This window comes from Carlito syrichta, unplaced genomic scaffold (assembly GCF_000164805.1).
Source record: "Carlito syrichta isolate Samal-C Ts95f unplaced genomic scaffold, Tarsius_syrichta-2.0.1 Scaffold306578, whole genome shotgun sequence".
Classification (NCBI taxonomy): Eukaryota; Metazoa; Chordata; class Mammalia; order Primates; family Tarsiidae; genus Carlito; species Carlito syrichta.
In genome coordinates, this window is record NW_007250674.1 from 97,587 (window position 1) to 121,864 (window position 24,278).

At 35.7% G+C, this 24,278-nt stretch overlaps 1 protein-coding gene across 22 annotated transcripts in view; it reads right to left on the reverse strand.

Moving 5' to 3' along the window:
• The window catches only part of TRIP12 (thyroid hormone receptor interactor 12), a 163,043-nt gene that overhangs the window by 61,421 nt on the left and 77,344 nt on the right, over positions 1–24,278 (reverse strand). For 20 of the 22 annotated variants that reach the window (XM_021715041.1, XM_021715037.1, XM_021715032.1 and 17 more), the window contains 4 exons: positions 15,634–15,739; positions 12,287–12,423; positions 6,367–6,450; positions 5,242–5,337 (listed from right to left, as the gene is read on the reverse strand). In XM_021715041.1, the coding sequence (XP_021570716.1) occupies positions 5,242–5,337; positions 6,367–6,450; positions 12,287–12,423; positions 15,634–15,739 (423 nt within the window). The remainder of the gene's footprint in view (positions 1–5,241; positions 5,338–6,366; positions 6,451–12,286; positions 12,424–15,633; positions 15,740–24,278) is intronic. The other 2 variants (XM_021715046.1, XM_021715047.1) reach the window with 2 other exon arrangements.

Sequence of the window (24,278 nt, forward strand, 5' to 3'; positions counted from 1 at the left end):
AAAGGCAAGTAAAAAAAATAAACAAAAATAAAGGCAAGTTAAGGATTGCTTTAAAAAAAAAAAAAAAAAAAGGAGAGAGAAATTATTACTCATAGCCCAACACCATGTTAAAAAAAGTAATAAGTTCTTTGGGCTAGAGGGAAGCAATCCTTAATAGAAGAAACTGCAAAAAGGACAGTGGAATGGACAAATATGTGGGCAAATACACAAGAATAAGGATGGTCTAAAATAAAAATTATGTCTCATCAAGTTTATAACACAAATATAAGTAAAACAAATTAAAACAGCATAAAGGATGGCAGGTGATAAAAAAATTAATGAACTGTTTTAAGAGTCTTGCACTATTTGGGATACGATAAAGTATTAAGATAGGCAACAACAAACCAAGGATATACATAAAAATCATTAGAGCAACCATTAAAAAAATATGAAAAGATGTATAATTGAAAAGTTAATAGAAAAGAAATAATAATAAAGAATACTTGATTAATCCAAAACTACAAGTTGATTCTTTTTAATCTAGCAGTTTGCTAAAAATCCAAAAGCTTGACACCAAACTGTTGTTATACATGACTACTGGAAAAGTAAAACGGTAAAGCCCCAAAAGAGGGAAAAGTTTCGTATGCATTTATACCATTTTACACAACTCTGCTTCTAGATATCTATACCAAAGACTGGAAAAAAAATGTAACAGCTATATTTTACTGCAGCACTATCAATAACAAAAAATTGAAAATAACTCAGATGTCTAAGAACAGGCAAGTGGCTAAATAAACAATGTATACCCACACAATGGAGTAATATGGCAACTTAACAAATGGAATAGCAGTTAGTTCTATTTGCAACATATATGCAGCAGCTATGAAGACTGAACACCAAAATACAATGTTAAAAGCAAAGTGTATCAAGCTTGCTAATCTTAATTTAAGAAGACATCACATAGGTCAGCCTGGTGGCTCACGCCTATATCAGCACTTTGGGAGGCTGAGGTGAGAGGACTGACTGAACCACCCCAGGTTCAAGAACAGCCTGGGCAACCTGATGAAATTTGCTCCATGATAAATTAAAAAAAATTAGCCAGGCATGGTGGCGCATGCTTGTAGTTCCAACTACTTGGACAGCTGAGGCAAAAGGATGGCCTGAGCCCAGTCAGGTCAAGACTGTGGTGGCCAAGAGCATGCCACTGCCCTCCAGCTTGGGTGACAAAGTGAGACTCCAACTCAAAAAAGAAAAAAAAAAAAAAAAAGACATTGCATGAATAATATAGAGTCTTTAAAAGTAAATAACAAAATGACAAGCCATAAAAATTTAAAAGGCTATATATGTGAGAGGAGGAAACAGGGAAAAGAGGTAAAAAAAAAAAAAAAAAAGAGAAGTCTTTTCTGAATATACATGTAAGTATTATGTAATTATAAAAGCAAAATTAAATTTTAAGAAGCAATCCCTAAAAATCAAAAGTTAAATGAAGCAAATAACCAAACCAACTTGGCAGCAGGAACACAGAGAATTATTTTGAATGACTTTAAAACACAAAAACTTGGCCACAGAGTAGGAAATATCCTAAGAACAAAAGGAACTGTAGATAAAATTTTAAACTTTCTCAATAAGAATACTTTCAATGGCAAGTTAGAATCTTATACTGTAAGATAAAGCAAATGAGTTCATATATTATTATCACTAAGAATTAGAAATGAGAAAAAAAAGACATAACGCCAGTGAAGTTAGATTAAAACTTTGCAGTCAAATAGAAAAGAAAAAACAAAACTCTGCAGTCCTAAATATAAATTGGTATTATCAGAATCAACTTTTAAAATAAGATAAAATACAACTATTTCTTAGTCACCATGCCCAGCGAAAAATCCATTGTTAGGCAATTTTGTTATTGTACACACATCATAGAGTATACTTACACAAACCTAGATGGTGTAGCCTACTATGTACCTAGGCTACATAGCATAGCATACTGCTCTTAGGCTACAAAGCTGTACAGTATATTATTGCACTAAATACTGAAGGCAATTGTAACCTGATGGTAAGCATTTGTGTATCTAAACAGATCTAAATATAGAAAAGGTACAGTAAAAATATGGTATAAAAGACTTTTAAATAATAGTATACCTATATAGGGTACTTACAGGACTAGAAGTTGGTCTAGCTAAGTGGTGAAGGCCTACAACATTCCTATGTATTACTATATATATATAACTATAGAAAACACTGTACACAAAGGTACAATAAATTTATTTTTAAATTTTCCTTCAATAAATTAACCTTAACTTACTGTAACTTTTTTACATTATAAACTTAAAAAAATTTTTATTTTGTAGTAACAATTAGCTTAAAACACATACTATACAGCTGTACAAAATTTGTTTCTTTTGATCCTTATGGTACAGTTCTATTTTAATTTTAAAAATTTTTTTACTTACTAATAACCTTTTTTTTAAAACTAAGACACAAATACACATTAGCCTAGGCCTATGCAGGGTCATAATCATCAATATCACTGGTCTTCCACCTCCATATCTTGTCCCACTGAAAGGTCTTCAGGAAAAATGATGGCCATAAAGCTGTCATCTTCTATATTATCAATACCTTCTTCTGGGACATCTATTGCCTGTGGCTGTTTTATAGTTAATTGATTGTGTTTGTTTGTTTTCAGTAAGTAGAAAGAGTATATTCAAAATGATAAAATGTATAGTAAATACATAAACGAGTAATGTCATTTTTAATTAAGTACTGCATATATAGGTAGGTGACAAATTTTTCAGCTCTGTTATAATCTTACGGCACTGACAACATATATGCAGTCCATTGTTGAAGAAAAAGTCATTATGTGACTGGCACATGACTGTATATAATGCCTGGGAATAATTTCAAACTAATATGGGAGAAGGGACGTGAGTGAGGGTAAAGAAAAAGATTGGACATGAAGTAGGCACTGTTGATGCTGAGTCATAGGCACAAAGAGGCTGTCTGCTACCCTGGTTCTAGTCTATGGTTTAGATTAATTTAATATGTAAAGGTTGACCCTAAATACAGCTTTGAGATGTTTGAATGTCAACACTCTTAGGTAGTCTTACAACAATTTTTCCTCTCAGCCTTCTCCCGGAAACATATGAAGTGGTAAAATAATAAGATCAAATTTCTCTTAAAAAAACAAAACTTAAGAAACATTATCTGATTGCAATGCAAATATCATATTTTCATCCCAGTTCAAAGAAACATTTTTATTTTTTATTTTTTCAAAGAAACATTTTAAAATGGACTTATGAGAGGACAGGACCATGTGAACTCTGAACAGATCTTTTATAAAAGTATAGACTTAATATAACCACAATATTATTTAAAAATTTTTATGTACATACACTTATTTTTATAGCTATAAATTCAAGTGTATGCAGATGAAATGATGACTAGGATTGGCTTAAAAATAATCTGAGGAAGGCAGGCACAATGGCTCACACTTGTAATCTTAGCATTTTGGGAGGAAGAGGCGAGGGGACTGCCTGAGCCCAAAGGTTCAAAACCAGCCTGGGCAACTTGGCAAGACCTAGTGTCTCTATAATAAATAAAAAAAAATTAGCCGGGTATGCCAGCTGCATGCAAGGCTGAGGTGGAAGAATAGTCTGAGCCCAGCAGGTCAATGCTGCAGTAGCTGTAAGAATGCCACTGTACTCCAGCCTAGACGACAGAGTGAGATTCTGATTCAAAAATGATAATGATAATGGTAATTATCATCATCATCATCTGAGAGGTGAGGAAAATGGTTGATAAATGAAGCAATAATAGCTGCTGTGGATTAATAATTGTTGATGGGCTCATGGAGGTTATTATACCACTATACTTTCAACTTCTGCGTATAGTTGACCTTTTCATAATAAAGACCACGTCAGTCTCTAAACTCCTCAAAGGCTCCAGACTGTCCTTAGTTTAAAACCACTACTTTTTGCTGGCCTGCGGAAATTTTCCATAATTAGTTAGGCAAATGCCTACAACTCTTAGCTGACTTCCACAACTTTTCCTTCTTTCTTTCCACAGGTGCCTCTCGCTATTTCTTAAACTTGCCAAGCTTACTCTCACCTGTGATGTTGCACATGCTTTCCTTCAGACCTCTGCAAGCCTGGTTTTCTCACTTCACTAAGATCTCTACAAAAATCACCATGCCTCAGAGAAGGGCTCTCTAGTTTATATACATCACTCTACTAATCAACCTACATGCTTACTCTGCTTTGTAGCACTACTTGAAATGTTATCCAGTCATTTTCTTGTTTGTTGCTAGGGTCACCCTGTTTATGATTCAGTATAGTCTCAGAGGCTAGTTGACACTAACCGCCCCCCCGCCAAAAAAAAAAAAAACTATATTTAAGAGTTCATGAGAACTTTTTGGCAGGGTATATAAGAGATGAATGTTAGGGCAGCAAAAGCAAAACAAAAAGAGAAATACCAGCTGCTTCTTAAATTTCTTTACCAAACACCAAGTTCAAAAATGAAAGAGCTTCTAGTACACGAATGTGAGCACATGTACAAACACTGTATTACTTAACAACAAACAAATAAAAAACTTGAACTGCTTGGTGGCAAATTATATAAGCACACATTAGTAAGGTCAGAGCTACTGGGCCTCAACAGCAGTTTACAAATTGTGTAATTAAACAAGACTAAGTCTACAAATAGCCTACTGATTCTATAGAAACACTGCAATCAGGTTATGAGAATGTTTAAATGTAAATGTTAACAAAGCTAAATATAATATTCTATACCAAAAGAATTTAACTGGATTTATAATTACACAAAAATTTTTTTAGTTATACGTTGAGACTTCAAGAGTCAGTGGTATATCAACCATATATGATAAGATCGCTGGGTTATAATACAATAATTTCATGAGTGTAGTGACTGGTAATTCTGAGAAATCTTGCTTCTCAGGTTCATATTAAAACTGACGGTCTTGTTTTCAATGTAATCATTTAAGATTCTCTACTCTTCTATTGTTTAAGCAAAAACAAAGATTCAAACTTGCTATATAATGATTCCAAGTCAGTGATAAAAAATTAAGTACAGAAGGAAATCTTAGTTGTTGTATTTAACATGAGAATGTACATAAGCCCTATTTTTAAAAATGGGTTGAAGCTCATGAAAACTTCCTAATACTTACATCAATAGGCTACAGGTAAAATTAGAAGTTAACTATTTACTGCAGAGTTTCAGGGAAGAAAAAATTTAAAAGTATTTACTTACTAGCTCCGCTTCCGATTGTTCTATGGAAAAGTTGTGACATCCGAGGACCAAGAGGACCAAATAGGTGAGGGGGAAGACCCCTGGCCTCTAACAGAGCTAAAGAGAAAAGAAGGGTAGGGGAATAGCTGAGTTGATTTAATGTAACTGATCTTATCTAAAATATTCAAACAACTGGTTCAGTTAATTAATTTAGTCAGTGTTACTTTCCATTCTGGATTTTAAGAGGAGCTACATTAAATTTTCAAGACCAACCTAGTATATTAATGTAATTAACATAAACTGAAATACACATGTGTCTTAACGTTTTATTAAAAAAATATCAGTACCAACAAAAACTGTGTACATATTCTAAGCACAAAACCCAAGATAATTATTTACTTTGAAGAAATTATACGTTAAGTGCCCTTGACTTATTTTCCCTCTGACATTACTTCCCAGTCAGATATCGGTAATGAGATCCTCAAAAAATATATGAAAATAGTACATTATTTTTGTCACTTCCCCAAAAGTGGAAAAAAACATGTGTCCATGAGAGTCCTAGTCAAAAATAGTTTTAAAAACAATCTGAAGCTGATTTAGAAATAATATATTTCTTGTAAGCCTCACATTGGGGATCTATTTAAATCAATCATCTAGATAAAAATACATACCCATCTACTTGTAAAGACAATATACATAAGACTCTTTTTTGTAAAAGCACTTTAAAAATTTAGTTTATGTATACACCATACATTTATTTTGGAATAGGAAATCTAATGGCAAAAAAACACCTTACTAAATATATTCATAATGTTATCAGATACCAGAGAACAATATATTAAACTATGGCTTTTTCAAAATGTTTCTTAACTTACTACTAAAATCAGTTACACATGCAAATACATTTTTAAAAATTTAACAACAAAAATATACTATGTTTTGTCTAGTCAATCAGTAAAAATGAAGAGGCAGATAGCCTCTTGTTAATTCCAAATCATCAAATCACCACTAAGAAGCTTGTTTTTGGAGGTAAAGGGATTGCTAGATTGTGCTCAAATGAATTTATTTGAATTAATTTCAATAAAGAACAATAGTAACAGGCAGTCCATGGCAATGGTTTCCTGTAGGCTCAGTAACTGACTTTACCTTGTAATCGTCCCATCTCGGAATCATCTGATTCACTTTCCCCAGAGGTGGTCATGCCAACAGCCCCTGCAACAGAACTAGAGGCTTGGGGGGAGAGGGGAAGATGAGAGTTAGGAGAGGAGCACTTTAACTCATTATGCCTGGTTTATCTCACAAAAGAAAAATCAAAGTTTCGTAGACTACAATGAATAAAGGCAATTAAACTTGTCTTCCTACTGCACACTCAGCTGTCTGTTCCTCTAGACTTCATCCTATAGCTTTTAGGAACAAAAGGATAGCTCAACTATTTTAGTATTAAACCAAGCGTAAAAATACGTTTGCATTTCATTCACATATGGCTTCTTTGCAACTTTTCTTAAATTAAAAAGAGTTCTTGTCCTGAACTCCTCTACCAAAAGATAATAAAGACAATACTGCTGAAACTATTGTGATATTTAATACATAACCAATTAAACACAAAAATAATAAAAAGTGAAGCTGACATTTTGAGGAAATGTTCTATGTAGATGTGTGCCTTCTAAGTTTGTTCCTAGATTGTGGTCTTGATACAATCATTTATCTGTTTTCTCTCATTTGAAGAGTGTAAAAAGATATTACAACTAGTAGATGGCTGCAAAGCACTCCTATGAAGTATAAAAGAGATAGCAACTATAAGATGTCAATACTAGTGTAGAATGAACAGTTAAGACTCAGGATCTTATCCAAAATGCTAACCTGAACAACAACAACAACAACAACAAAAAACAGTCTAAGCTAACAGAGCTAGATTCTACTATAAATCTGACCAGGAGGTGAAACTGTATTATTGCAAAACTAGCAGTTTACTGTGCCTCTAAGTGTCTGTTGAGTTCTAAAGCATTTTTATACAGATGATTGATCTACATATGACCATATCTTCCACAATACCTTAAGCCCTGTATACTACAAAGATAATGACAGAAAGTAAGGCAAAAAGAATTTCTGTCATTACTGTTAAAAAGGTACATGAATAACATATGTGTATTTAAAGAGCTTTTCTGAATAAAGAGATGCCAATACAGCAGCCACCCACTCTGTATTTCCATAATATGTTCAAATGTCATTTAGTATTTCTATAACTTCATTGGGAATTTTTTTAAACTTTTAGAAAAATTTATGGTTTAAAACAGTTTTAGCAAACTATGGCCCAAAAGCCAAATCCAGTCCAACACATGGTTTTGTAAATAATCTTTTATTAGAACATAACTGTACTCACTCATTTACATGTCATCTGCAGTTGCTTTTCATGCTACAACCACAGAACTGAGTACTTGCAACAGAGTCCATACAACACATATAAGGAAATTAACCAATAACTACACTGTATGGTGCTACTCATAAGGAGCATTTATCAGAGACTTACTATATGCAGGCATTGTCTATGTTTCCTCATAACTGTACAAAAAGGTATTATAAGCTTCATGATGAAACAGAGGCTTATGACTTTAAGTATACTTGCTCAAGGTTAGATAGTTGGTAATGGATCAGAGATTTGAACCTGGGATGTCTGACTTCACAGGTTGTACCCTTAGGAACTTTACAACTCAAATATATTCTTCAACAGTAATTTTAAATTCAAACACAGTTGTTTCTTCACATTATGCAGAAACCCTGTTAACAAATATTATTACTAGGTACAATTTTGACTGAGTTTGTTAAAATAGCTCAACTTGTTTCAAAACTCTTCCACTTATGTGGAAAACAAATACTACAAAGTTATAACAAATGAAATAGTTAATATTTTAAAGTACACTCTGGAGTCTACATATTAAAAAAACGAACACATCAAAACTTTACCTGTTAAGGTACTGCTGATTTTTAAAGTTTATTTCTTAGAGGAACTACTTTATTTTACTTTAAAATGTTCTACATACCTACAGACATTAAAGGATTCTACTTTACACTGCTTGTTAAACATATTATTCTAATGACTTCTATAAAGAATATCTCAAATTGCACTGCCACAAAGACATTAATTAAACAAGTCATAAAACCTGGAAAATGATGATTAGAAGAACTGCCAAGGTTCTATTATAGCAGAATCCCAATCTTCAGGGAGCCACAAAACTATTACAAGAAGTAGTGGAGAACCTTTGGTTTTCAGTGAGGGTGGGATGCCAGTTTTGACAAAAAATAGTTACAAAGAAAAGTATTCTTTCACCAGTCCTTTGAAGACAAATATTAAGCATTTGTCCACTGTAGTTCATTTTATGCATTTTTTAAAAAATTAGATAATGCAATCTGGCCAAGACTTTTGGCTAATCTAATTAGGAATGGAGAGGTGGCTGCTTTGTAAAGTCGTGCAGATAAGAAAACATAATCAATGAGTCAACTAAAGTTCTTCAGTAATAGCTTCAAACCTCCTTGAGCACAGGCACCATTTTTGTCCCCAGAATCAAATACAACCATCAGCAGACAAAATCCAATGGCAGACCAATCTTTTTGTTTTAAATTAGATTTTTCTCCTGTTTAGTTTTAGCATATCCTCACAGTGTCATGTCATATAGGTTACAATTTATGCTTGAGTGAAAACAATGAGGAAAAATATTTTCTAAATCAGAACACAAAAATTCTATTATGAGATGCCAAGTTTTAACACCTTAGCCAATGTACTCTCTTAACCAGAAAGCAAAGATAAAATAACAGAACGCACTCAAGAATTAGATTTTACTTGCCAAAAGCTGCTAAGAGTTTACCCTAAGTACAGGAAGCAATACAAAGATTTTTTTTAAGTGTTACAAAAGAGTTGGAGTAAGGTCAGAAGAATGGTTAGTTAAGTAAATATGCCTTAAACATGGGCCTCAGCATAAGCAGTGGTACTAAACAAAAGCAATTAGAGAAAAATTTACAAAACTAGGCTGCCTTCTTCTTACAATCTTAACCCTGATTGCATCTTGTGAAATTATGAATATCCTCAAAACTAAATGTAGGTGCCAGAACATAGATAGCCTATTTTTCCCTATTTTGTTGTTTTGCAAGTATAAAAAAAAATACTTAATTCCTTACTTTAATATCCCTAATATTTGCAAGACTTTATCAACACTATAAAGGGCTGTACAATTCTGAGTAAGTCCAAAACTAAGAATGCGTAAGAGTTCACCTCTAAACCTTGAAACAGTGTGGCAACTATTTAACTTCCAATTTCACAAGCTAGCATTTTTTATATGATGAGCTAATGTGACTGGGCTTGAGGAGAACCTAAGGATCTATACCAGCAGGAAAACTATTTTTTTTGAGTTGAAGTCTCACTCGGTCGCCCAGACTGGAGTGCAGTGGCCGCTCCCGGCCACCGCAGCCTCGCCTGCTGGGCTCCAGCGATCCTTCCGCCTCAGCCTTCCAAGTAGCCGGAATTACAGGCATGTGCTACCATGCCCGGCTGATTTTTTGATTTATTGTAGAGATGAAGTCTCACTGCCCAGGCGAGTCTTGAACCCGTGGGCTCAGGCAATCCCCTCACCTCAGCCTCCCAAAGGCACAGGATTATAGGCTGAGCCACCGAGCCCGGCTAGCAGGAAAACTATTATCCACAAACTTTGCTGAGTGTCAACAACACTGGCAAAGTCAGGTTGATAAAGCAAGATGGACAAAGATGACGCAATGGTTTAGTAGCTACAGATAAAAAACACATTTGCTTCAATGATTCCACTGAAATAGGTCTTTAAATTAATGATTTTTTAAAAATAAAAAAGAAGAATTGAAGAAGTAACACTGAAGAGAAAAAGCCATCTTTTAAAAAAAATAAAAATATTATTTCAAAATAAATGATTCAAATTAAGAAAGACATATATTAACTATAAAAGAACTGTCTGAGAACATATATTCAACAAAGGGTGCTCCAAGTCCCTGAAGCTAAACGCCACACTAATTGCAAGGTTTGTAGTTTTCTTTAAGTTTCCATTTTACACATAGAGAAACTAAAGCACATTGTACTGAAGTACTTAACACAAGACTGCTAAGAAATTCACTGTTTTCCCCATAAATACTTTTGTGAGTCAGCAAAGAAATGCCTATCCATAAGAGATCTATCCTCCAAATTGTAACGAAGCCAGTGCTCCTCTAATACCAGTGAACATATCACATGCATTTTTAAATCACCAACTACATGTATAAACTTGAAAAACACCTATATCATGCTGTGATTACAAATGTGAATGACAGTAAATACCTGAATGTGTTTAGGATGGCCGACTGAGGAGCCAGATCCCTGCAAGTTTTTATCCTCTTAAGTAAATGGATTAGGAAACAAAATTTGACCCCACTCAACCTACCCATTCCAGCCTTCAATTATATCCATATAAATTAAACAAACTCTTTTAAAACAGAACAGCATAGTAGCTATAAATGTGCACTTGATTTCTTTTCTTTTCTTTTCTTTTTTTGAGTGGGAGTCTCACTCTGTCGCCCAGCCTGGAGGGCAGTGACACGCTCACAGTCACCACAGCCTCAACCTGCTGAGCTCAGGTGATTCTTCTGCCTCAGCCTTCCAAGTAGGTGGAACTACAGGCATGCACCACCACACCTGACTAATTTTTCTTGATTTATTATAGAGATGAGGTCTCACCAAGTTGCCCAGACTGGTCTTGAACCCCTGGGCTCAGGCAGTGCTCTTGCCTTGGCCTCCCAAAGTGCTGGGATTAGAGGCGTGAGCCACCGCACCCAGCCATGATTTCTAAGACCTGGATTTGAGAAGTCACACATCCTAGCTTATAATCCTAAGAAAGCTTAACCAATACCTGTCTGTTTTTCCTCATTTATAAAATGGCAATAACAGCACTCACACCTCAGCAGAATGTTTTGAATATTAAATAAGAATATATGTAAAGTGCTTAATACTATGTCCGCAATAGTGTTCACACTATAAATGTTAGCTATTATAATGATTTTAATGAGTCTACTTTAATAACACATATTCCGCAGCTCCATTTCTGTCATCCATTAGGAAACTGCCCCACTTCCATATTCAGACTTCTAATAAACCTTAAAAGACTGAGAAGGAACATACAACACTGGCAAGGATGTGCTGTATCACAACACCTTCAATGAGTTACAAGTGAAATGGACTCTCCAAATATCTACCATTTAACCCTTCAGAAAAACTATTCTAGGAAATAAATATGGAGAGGAGGGAGAGGCCTCCTCTACCACCAGAAAATATACAGTTAAGTTCACCACGTATTTTATTATAAAAACTGAAAAATAGTGGTAAAAAATTCTAAGCTGGACAGGGTAAGAAGACAACAGTAGCAGGCACACCAAAAACCTTCCTGGCAAACTGTGAGATATGATCAACCATAGGCATTAAAAGTCACTAATAGTAAACAATGGTACATGCAATGACTTTGTTCAAAAGTAAGCATTTGTCTACATCTAAACCTGTAACATCTAGTTTAAGGGATACATATCTATAAAGCCCTTAGTGATGAATCATAATATTTTGTATCTGCTGTTAATGTCAGTGAGAAATGTCAATGGCAAACTACATTTTAAAACCTGTTGAAATATTAATTAGCCTTGTATTAGTAAATAGATACATATTTAACCTCATATTGGTAATGGATATATATTTAGTCTTATATTAGTAATGGACACATATTTAAAGCTGAAGAAAGGAAAAGGCTTAATTTCTGCTGTTCTAATATGTCAAAAATAAAGGTATGCAAAAAGAAATATTATTCCTATAGTTTCAAACTGCACACTTATTATTTTTAGGGCTTACAGAATTCTTAATTAAAATTTATATGTGAAACATTTTAAACCATATCCTTATATTTCAATTATGAATTTAAATTTTACAAAAAGTTTTTTTGACAGTAATAGCTAGTATATTTTTATCCCTTCCCTCTCATCTAAATAAACCTGTGAATGACAAAAACGTGTTTTAGGGCTAAAAATGCCAATCTACCTGCAGCTCCTTGGGGAGCTTCATCTGTCCGTGCAGCTGAAGAATTGACTGTCTCCTGGTTGCTTTCAGGGTCTGCCATTTTCTCCTGACGACGAGCTTCAGCTGCTCCTCTTTTGCCCAGGCCAGAGCCTCGCCGACTGCAGCAGAAAAATGTCATTATAGGCAGCATTACTAGTGAACCAGGAGCAATGTATAGACAACACAAAGCTCAAATTCATGAAGCACAAAGCCAGTTTCTTCGTCTTTTTAAATAAAACTTGCTACAGAAAATCGCCATGTGTAACAACCAAGACTTTGTATATTTAAAATTCTTCTAAGTTTTATTGCAGTTACAATACAAGCTTTTGTGTTACTAGGAGCTGTTGCCATCCTTAGAGCCAGAAATGATTTTTAAACACTTCCAACTAAATGGAAACATGACTCCTCCAGCAAAAACATTTAATTCATTTTAAAAGAGTACCACTTCCAGGGTAAATAGAGGATCATTATACTCAGGTCTGCAGACTAACACTGATAATAAGGGGAGAGGAGAGGGAGAAGAGAAAGATGGGGAAAAATTTCCATCCCTTATGCTCCAGTTTACCAAAATCATCCAAAAATAGCCATTCTAATAATGGACAATAACTCCATTCTTTAAAATAAAGAAGTATAGATTTAACATAAAAAAATACAAATGACTTTTGGGAAGACACTTGTTTAGGACAGAGGCACAGAACAAAATACAGAAAAAAGAATGATCATTTATTTCTCATGAAGAAAATTACATTTTATTGATGATAATCTTTTTTTCTATTTTAATAGTGAAATCAGTAAGTAATCAGGTAGAAACAAAAGACCCTCTCATCTCAATTATTACAATTTGATAATAAACAGAAGCTATCCAAATTACCTTAGAAAATGCAGAAACCTACTACTATAGAAATGTTTTAGACTAAAGTCACATAGCAGTGAAATGAGATAAGCAGGCACAACTGGGCTACATAAATGAAAGCTCTGACTTACTTGACAGCACTGGAAAAGTTTATTCTCCTTATTAGTGAAAAAATCTCCCTATACAGGGATTTGCTAGTCATTTCTTCACAAGGAAACAGCTCACTCCAAACCCAACTTACCAAACTAAAATTAGTGGAATTCAATGCATTCATTTTAACATCTAATCTGTGCCAACAAACTGGGTTGAACGCTTTGGATACACAGGGTTGCTGCGCTCAAGGAGTATTAGTCTAAAGAAACAACAACAGCCTCAGCGAGCAACCAAGGCACTATTTTTAAGCAGAAGCTCAATGGATTCCAAAAAGGTTTGTGAAGAAGAACAGTTCAGGCAGGTGATGAAGATGACTTATGCACAGCATGATGGTGCCTACACTAAGTAATTTCACATGTACTAAGTATGTGGTCTTGAGTAGAAAGAGGGCTGTAGAGAAAGGCATGGTGAGAAAATTTTAACACTAGATTACCTGATTTCGCAAACAGGTTAAATTAATTTTCAAACACAATTCAGTCTATATCTCACACTATAGACATTCAGTTAGTAAGATTCAAAATTTGGTTAGAAACACGACAAAAACTCAAAAAAAACTAACAGATTTCCTCAGATATCCTCTGCTAAGAAGCCTCAAAAGCAAGCTGATGTAATAAATCCAGACAATTTAAACAATTTAAAGAAATGGAAAAGAAGTAAAAGTACAGATTTTAAGTGGCAATCTCATGCTTTATAGGCAACAAGTCCTACTTTTTACTGATGTCACTAGTATACCACCACCAAGAGTAACCAAGAGTAGTCAAAAGACGCTATGCTAAAGAATAACCAAAATAAAGGGATATGCCCTTTCTACTAACCTGAATTAGAGTGGGGAAAGGCAAACTAAAATCATTTCTCTATCAATGATTTTTGCTGTATTTAGTAGAGGAACAAACTATAGTCACATATTATATAATGATATTTCTGTCAATGACTCACCACATATATGACAGAGGTCCTGTAAGATTATTAATACTGTATTTTTATTGTAGCTTTTTTATGTTTAGATGTGTGTAGATCCATAAATGCTTGCCACTGTGTTACAATTGCCTACAGTATTCAGAACAATAACATGCTGTATGGGCCACGCGCAGTGGTTCTTGCCTGTAAACTCAGCACTTCGGGAGGCCAAGGTGAGAGGACTGTCTGAGCCCAGGGGTTTGAGACCAGCCTGGGCAACCTGGTGAGACTTTGTCTCTACAATAAATAAAAAAAATTATCCAGGCATGGTGGTGCATGCCTGTAGTTCCAACTATTTGAAAGGCTGAGGTGGAAGGATCGCCTGAGCCCAGCAGATCGAGGCTACAGTGGTCATGAGTGTGTCACTGCACTCTAGCCTGGGGAACAGAGCAAGACTCTGACTCAGAAAAAGAAACATGCTGTACAGGCCCTATGGCCTAGGAGAAATACAGCCTATGTGAGTAGGAGGCTATACCATCTAGGTCTGTGTAAGTATGATGTTCATACAATTAAATTACCTTTGATGCATTTCTCAGAATGTGTCCTCCTCGTTAAGCAATGCGTGACTGTACATATAAAAGAGAACTTATATCTAGCTACTGAATAATTAGTAGTACAAGGGCACCTGACCAACTGACCAAGCATAAAAATCTGAGGGGAAATTGCAGGAAAAAGATTTTTACCTTTAACCTAAGACTCTCAGGTAACAAAGGTATATGAAATAATGAGCTGTGCCACATTAAAGGTAGTTGTCCTTTTCAAAATGAGATCTACAGCAACTGGGAGAAATTAGGCATTTAAGATTTGAGGAAATACACACAATACCTACACTTTTTCTTGAGGAGGTGCTGTAATACAAAATAAAAATTAAGAATATATCTACCCCTCATCCAGAAAACTTAATAACTAGTGCCAATACTTTCAGAAACTAATTAGGCAATATTACAGTCATTAAAACAAGCATCCCTTTTGATTCAGTAATCACACTACTGGGAAACTTAACTATCTTTTAAAAACAACCCAAATCTGCATACATTTGTTCATTAGAGATTTATTTGGCAGACTAGAACTCTGAAAGCAACCAGGGGTCCAATTACTGGCAATAACTCAGTGAAAATAGTGTAGCAACAAAGAAAAAGTAGTGTCAAAAAATAGCATGATTAAGATAAGTAAAAACATGTAAATAAATACTAAAGTTCACAAAGATAATAACAGATATGTTAGAATAAATGTTCAAGTAAAACGTTATTTTACATTAAAAAAAAATTTTTTTAAATATATAGAGTTAAAAATTTTGATGAAAGTTGAAACTGAGTAGGAGAATATAAGTAAACTCACCATAAACTGAAAAAACCCAAATTATTACCTGGTACTAGCACAGGAGCCCGTGGTCTTTTGACGTGTGCTCCGCCTCAAACTGGGGAGCTCAGCAGGTGGGGACTCACTTCGCTTCTTGGTGGATTTTCTTAAACCTATACATGAAAGTGCAAAAGTGAAATTTTTATAAAGAGAAATTATCATGAATTAAAAATTACAAAACTCTTCGGGTCATCATCTTGTTCAAAAGTCCCTGGAGGCTGGGCTCGGTGTTTCAGCCTGTAATCCCGCGCCTTTGGGAGGCTGAGGTGAGTGGATTGCCTGAGCCCGCGGGTTTGAGACCCGCCTGGGCAGCAAGACATCATCTCTACAATAAATCAAAAAATCAGCCGGGCGTGGTAGCGCATGCCTGTAATTCCGGCTACTTGGAAGGCTGAGGCGGAAGGATCGCCGGAGCCCAGCAGGTAGAGGCTGCGGTGGCTGGAAGCGGCCACTGCACTCCAGTCTGGGCGACAGAGTGAGACTCCAACTCAAAACAAAAACAAAAACAAAACAAAACAAAACAAAAAAAAGTCCCTGGAATCGTTCCACAGACTCTTTAGTAGTATTGCTTGATTTACTTCCATTGTCTGACTTTACTAAGCCTACTTATAAAGGAAAAACTAATGGTACTTGGCACTCCATTTCAGAATCAGTCTTCATTTAGGCCCAACTTTGACTCAAGTTACCCTGCACCATGTATGACAGTCTCGACTCTCCCAAATCATTCTCTTTACTTTTTATTTATTTTTTTATTTTTTGAGTCAGAGTCTCACTGACACCCAGGCTGGAGTACAGTGGCATGCCCACAGCCACCACAGACTTGACACATTGGGCTTAGGCGATCCTTCTACCTGAAGCAAGTAGCTGAAACTACAGGTGTGCACCACCACACCCAGTTAATTTTTATTTCATTTATTGTAGAGACGAGATCTCACCAAGTTGCCCAAGCTGGTCTCAAACCCCTAGGCTCAGGCGATCCTTTCACCTCCACCTCCAAAAGTACTGGAATTACAAGCGTGAGAGACAGCACCTGGCCCAAATCATCCTCTTTCAAAGTTCTTATTGCTCCACTAACCCTAAAAGTCAATTGATTGTTTTGTATACACCATATATTTTAAGAATGTATTAAGTTTCATTAAATTTACCAACTGTATTACACTGTTCTTACATTGACCCATTTCAGTTTATATAAACTCATCAATAAGGTGATGAGAAAACAAAATGGGTTATACCAGTCATTGGCAAGGAACATACACTTGAACTGAAGGATATTAGAATGTCCAATTTAAAGAATACTGTATAATAAGGAAGAAAAGACAATAAAGCACACTTTTGGAAGCTAACTAATGCTTTAACAGGTTAACAATTCTAAAGAGGTACAGCAATTAAACAAATTATTTTATGAACAATGAGAAAGCCATGACAACATCCATCCAACCCCTCCCCAACCCCCACAATGTTACCATACAGGATGACTTACTAGGAGGTGTGCACCGTCTAAACAAAGACCTCCAAATAGTAAAAGGTCTCCAAAGACAACAATCATATTTCCATGAGAACTGCAGCACCATCTTAAATCGATGTTAACTTTTTCAAAGATTAATTTATACAATTGATACAGGTCACTTTCTTCTGTCCAGGGAGCTTTAATTTTTGGCTATTTCATTGTTTTAAGGGGGGAAAATAAATTATTCATTCCACTGATTTTGTTAAAAGCATCAGTAAAGGATCTGGGAGAGAAGTGGTAAAAAGGATTCTAGATATCTTGATCTTTTAAGACGCTTAATTTAAAACTTCAGTTCATTCAACTTGGGATGTTCTTTATAGCATACATAAGAAGATGTGCTAAAGTGAAAATCAAATTATTCACGAATCTTTCAACACAAAACAGAAGCTATAGAGATAAAAATCTATGTTTCGACAGGAATTATAATTTAGACACATAAACCACACTTTCTGGGAGTTTATTAAAAAAAATTTTAGTGAAAGATTATCTAGATACCTGAAACTGACATAAAAGAACTGAGTTAAAACTTTAATTGAGGAAAAAAGATTGGCTTACATTTCTTAAATTTCAATTTTATTTTTAGGTTCATCTTCTCCATAGCATACTGCTACAATTTCTTGCTATGATAATATACCTAATATTCTGTGCTATTCTTTGTCAGGGCACACACCCCAGTCACCTAAGAGACAGAAAGGGCTAATAGACAGATCTATGGAGCCAGTTTAATATATTAAGCTAACAGATATCACTATTTTTTACTATGAAAAAAATTTTTTAAATACTATTTCAGAATACTAAATTATACTTATTATTTTTCTATCTGAATTGTGTCATTAAGTTAAAGGAGACTTAAAAATGTACAGTTTAGACCGGGCATGGTGGCTCACACCTACAATCCCAGTACTTTGGGAGACTGAGATGAGAGGACTGACTGAGCCTACGGGTTCTAGACCAGCCTAGGAAACTTGGCGAGGCCTCATCTCTACAATAAATCAAAAAAATTAGCCAGACGTGGTGGCATGTACCTGTAGTTCCAGCTACCTGGAAGGCTGAGGCGGAAGGATTGCCTGAGCCCAGCAGGTCAAAGCTGCAGTGGCTGGGAATGTGCCACTGCACTCCAGCCTGGGCAACAGAGTGAGACTCCAACTTAAAAAAAAAAGTACCATTTAGAGAGAAAAACCACAAGTACACATTACATTAAAACACTCCAAAAATCACAAAGTGCATTCACTTAACAAAGCACTTTAAAAACACTTGTATTATTGTCACTAATATTACTTAGTTCCGGGTTCATACTAAATCTTTATATTATACCATGGGCTGATGAACAGTATCACACATTTTTCCATCTACTTAGTGACATTTAAAATAAAATATTCAAATTAATGTATCTTAGGCTACTGCTACACTGATGATTTGAGGTAATAGTACACTTTTTAATCTAACTGGTTTTTTTTACGCCTTCACGAATCATGTCCTAAAATATACTTTAGTGTTTAACTTTCTTTTAAACTTTCTTCCATTATTATTTACATATGATAAAATACAACCAACATCCAATCAAGATATAGCACATTTCCATAACTCTAAAAAGGTCTTTCCTGCCCCTTGCAGTTAATCCCTCGCCCTCCCTTAAGGTCACTGACTTACTGATCTGTTTTCTGCTGTTATTCTGCCTGTATAGAATTTCATATAAATGACATCACATATCTCCAAATAAGTTGAAACAAATTTCATTTTTTTACACATATTAATAGTCAATTTCTTTTCACTGGTGAGTGGTATGCTTGTGTATGGATGTACCAAAATCTGTTTATCTATTCTTCATGTTAAACTTTAAGAGGACCATACTCTAGCCGGGTTCGGTGGCTCAGCCTGTAATCCCGCGCCTTTGGGAGGCTGAGGTGAGTGGATTGCCTGAGCCCGCGGGTTCAAGACCCGCCTGGGCAGCGAGACCTCATCTCTACAATAAATCAAAAAATCAGCCGGACGTGGTAGCACATGCCTGTAATTCCGGCTACTCGGAAGGCTGAGGAGGAAGGATCACTGGAGCCCAGCAGGTCGAGGCTGTAGTGGCCGAGAGCGGCCACTGCACTCCAGTCTGGCGACAGAGTGAGACTCCAACTCCAAAAAAAAAAAAAAAAAAAGAGGACCATACTCAGGGACAAGAGACTGGAAGAAAAACATTTGTAGCTGATGTCATTAACTCCATCCCTGATAAACTAAGAGGGATAACCTTCTGAGATAACATTTTGTAGTCTGAAAGGCAATCTCATGATAAAACAGCTGCAATGTATAATGCTCTCTAGTGGAAAAGAGGTATCATTATTTGCAACATTATCTGAATCCAACATGGAAGACAAAACTAGTTTATATATATATTTCTGCTCAAATCACTGGAATAGGGAAACACAAGCTGATAACTTCTCAGCATTTTTAAATAAACCAAGTCAAGACTTGGAAGGACTATATAAATTCCCTTGATGAATAATTCTTCCAAAAGTCTGAAGCATTTTGAGAAGATCAGATACAGCTGACATTCATGAAGAAAGGAAAGTGTACATTAAAGCAGCTTGGTGGGTCACTTTCTAAGAAGAAAAAGATAGCTTAACCTTTTTGGCCATTTAGCAAACAGACTATGATAGAATATACTACCCTTACAATTTTAAATTGCATTTTCAGATATATAGTTATGATAATACCTGTTTTCCAGATACAAAACAATATCTGACTTGCTTAAAGGTGCATAAGCCAGACAACTACACAAGTCCTAAGCTTATTTTGAAGCAAAAAGAACAGAAAGTAATAAATCTTAAATATAATTCTGGCAAGGTGTTAAAATTTTGCTTTACTGAATCTAAGTGAAAACTTAAAAACTGTCCATATACAAATATAGTATTTTGTATTATTGAAATATGTTTCCTTGCATCCTACTGGTCAAGCAAAGGGTATTTCAAAAGAAGGAACGTGGTAAGTGTATACCCACAATCTACTAAAAACCAATAAAATACATGTACATGAGTACACACACATGCATGCACATACACTCTCCTCTTTACCCAGCTCTGTAATACAGCAAAACTATCATCTATTTTTATGATGCCACTCTGTAAGCAACCAGAATATCAATGGTCAGATTAATATTCCTTTTTTTTTTTTTTTTGAGTTGGAGCCCAGGCTGGGCTCGAGTGCAGTGGCATGCTCACGGCCACCCCAGCCTCGACCTGCTAGGCTGGGGCGATCCTTCCACCTTAGCCTCCCAAGTAGCTGGAACTACAGGCACGTGCCACCACGCCCAGCTAATTTTTTGATTTATTGTAGAGATGAGGTCTCGCCAAGTTGCCCAGGTTGGTTTCGAACCCGTGGGCTCAAGTAATCCCCTCACCTCGGTCTCCCAAAGGCCTGGGATTACAGGCTTGAATCATTGCACCTGGCCCAGATTAGTTATTTCTTAACCACAAAATCTTTGTGTGAGAAGTCAGGTATAAATGTAAACATACTACTTTTCTCAAAGTTCTTGACCTTACTATATTGGTATAAGAATATACGCACTTGTGCCCATAATCTTTTAATTCTCTGGATAAAGATAAAGCTGGCTGATCTAAAAATTCTAAGTGACTTGTTCTGCAATACAGCCAAGTCCTAAAACACACATTCCTAACAAAAAACTGATTTATTCAAAGTGCAGGGTTTCATCTTTTTAAAAACATTAGTTCTTTTGAAAAATTATGGCTTCTGAAATGTGAAATAACAATCTTTTTTGTATTCCATTTTATGTTTGAATTTTTAAAATAGAACATTTTAAAAGAGTCAACAGGTTGAGAAGTAACAATGGTCTTAGATGTTTTACTTGATGAAAACTTTGAACGTCTTCTATTTACATGATTTACTTTTTCTTGTCTACTTGAAGCTTTACCAACTTTAAAATGCATTTGTCATTACATTAGACTACTATGAAATGATTCCAATCTCATTGTTTTGCAGAAAAAATGAACTTTAGCAGCATGTCTGCCTACTTAAAAGGAGTCACGAAAGAGGGATCACTACCAATACTGAAATAGCTTTCACTTTTAACTTTGTTAAGTTACTTAGAAAGTAGCAATAGGCAACTGGACAATACAAACTGACTGTCATGTTTTTATTCTATCTTCTATTTTTACATGATCTATGTTATAGGCATTCTAATCTTTTATATGGTATATACATATATCAGACCTATTACATAGGTCTACAATGGGAGTACAGCCTCCTCTCACCATGATAAAGTAGTCCAGCAATGCAATAATTAAGTAAACTTTCCAATTTATTAAAGATTCCTCGTGTTATATAAGAAGTTAAGCAAACATCAATGTCAGTTATCTGATAAGCCTGCTTGAAAATCAAGCAGAGGTGGAAAGAGAGAGGGAGACTGATTTAAGATCTTTATTCATGAATAAATAATCCATTCAAACATCTGACTGTTTTTATCTTTCAATTTACATATTAATTTTAAAATGAATTGAAAAGATGATCAAGTGGACACACCTACTTTTAATGCACAATCCTTTTTCTGAGCATGCTGATTTATTTATTTAGTTCATTTTAACATCTTCTGGAGTGCCATCTTCGACCTTTTCATGTGGTACTGATGCAACTGTCATTCAAAGTACATTTCTAATATATGAATGAGCTAACCACCACTCTACCACCACCAGTCCTTCTCTCTCCTCCACCAAATTGATTCATTCAAGGCCAGGCCTGTGACTCAGGCAAATAAGAGACTTCCTTGCAGGTTGTTATATAAATGACTAGATAGTATTCCCTTTTTTTATGAAGGCAAGATCTGGGGGAAGTCATTAAGTCATAAGGTTTGGAACTGCCAAGGTCATTTGACCTCTTGGATCCAGGCAAGCTAGAAGCTAGCCAAATCATTTGGCTTTACCAGTAAGGTGAGCCAATATCCCTTTCCATTTAATTTTAATTGCGTATTCATGCCATATAACCTCAAAATTCTGACCATAAGTCATTACCAAATTAATATTTTTAGTCTAGGGTAGTGTAGACTGACTGCAGTCTATGGGTCAAATCTAACAGATGACCTGTTTTTGTAGAACTCCCAAACCTAGAATGGTTTATACATTTTAGTGAGTTGAACACTAAAGAAAAGTATGTGGTAGAGATCAGCAAGGTCTAACATATTCACTACGTGGCCCGTTGGAGAAAATGTACAAACCTGGACTTTGAGAATAAAAAGAAAAAAAAAGTATAAGAACTCATCCAAGTTTTAAAAACTAGTTAATTTAAAAAAAGAAAACAAACAAATGGAAAAACATTCCATGCTCATGGATAGGAAGAATCAACCAAATTTTAAAAACTAGTTAATTTAAGAAAACAAACAAATGGGAAAACATTCCATGCTCATGAATAGGAAGAATCAACATCGTTAAGATGTCCATCCTATCAAAGGCAATCTACAGATTCAACACAATAACCATTAAATTACCAACATCATTCTTCTCAGACCTGGAAATGACAATACAGAAATTCATATGGAAACATAAATAAGCACAAATAGCCAAAACAATCCTTAGCAAAATAAACAAAGCAGGAGGTATCACAAGTCCAACCTTCAAACTTTATTATAAGGCTACAATAATCAAATCAGCCTGGTATTGACACAAGAACAGACATATGGACCAATAGAACAGGTTAGAGATTCCGGAAGCAAAGCCTCAATTTCTCAACCAACTCATCTTTGACAAAGCCTCCAACAACAACCACTGGAGAGAGGAGAACCTTTTCAGTAAATGGTGCTGAGAAAACTGACTGATCACATGCAGAAGACTGAAACAGGACCCCTACCTATCACCATACACTAAAATTATCTCTAAGTGGATCAAAGACCTAGACATAAAACCGCAAACTATAAGGATTTTTGAAAACGCAGGATACACCCTTATGGAAACTGGAACTGGCAACCAATTCCTGATCAAAACCCCAAGTGCCCAAACCGTAAGATATGAGATAGACAAGTGGGACCTCATCAAACTGACAAGCTTCTGCAAAGCAAAAGAAACCATCAAGAGAGTGGGGAGACAGCCCACAGAATGTGAAAAAATATTTGTCAACTGTAAATCCAAAAAAGGTTTAACATCTAGGATCTACAAGGAACTCAAACATGCCGAAAGAAAACAAACAGCCCCATTAAAAAGTGGGCAAAAGACATGAATAGACACTTCCCAAAAGAATAAACACAGACAGCCAATGGACCACATGAAAAAGTGCTCAGCCTCATTCATCATCAGAGAAATGCAAATCAAAACCACACTGAGATACCACCTAACCCCAGTAAGAATGATCATCATTAATAAAACAACAACAGATACTGGCGAGGATGCGGAGAAAAAGGAACGCTTCTACACTGCTGGTGGGAATGCAAACTAGTGCAACCTCTTTGGAAGACAGTGTGGTGATTTCTGAAAGAAATAAAAATTGACCTTCCATATGACCCAGCAATAACCCTACTGGGAATATACCTGGAGGAACTCAAATCATTCTACCAAAAAATACCTGTACAAGCGTGTTTGTTGCAGCTCGATTTACAATAGCAAAAACACAGAACCAGACAGGCTGCCCATCGAACCTGGACTGGATTAAAAAATGTGGTACAGCCGGGCTCTGTGGCTCAGCCTGTAATCCCGCGCCTTTGGGAGGCTGAGGTGAGTGGACTGCCTGAGCCCGCGGGTTCGAGACCCGCCTGGGCAACTTGGCGAGACCTCATCTCCACAATAAATCAAAAAATCAGCCGGGCGCGGTAGTGCATGCCTGTAGTTCCAGCTACTCGGAAGGCTGAGGTGGAAGGATCGCTGGAGCCCAGCAGGTGAGGCTGCGGTGGCTGGGAGCGGCCACTGCACTCCAGTCTGGACAACAGAGTGAGACTCCAACTCAAAAAAAAAAAAATGTGGTACATATACACAATGGAATATTATGCAGCCATAAAGTAGGACAAAATATGAACTTTGCAGCAACTTGGATGGATTTAGTGTCTATCATACTCAATGATCTATCACAGAAACACAGAACAGAGTACCATATGTTCTCACTCATAAGCGGACCTTGAATAATTATCATACTATAAGAAAGAGATTGGCTTTTCCCTGGGAAAC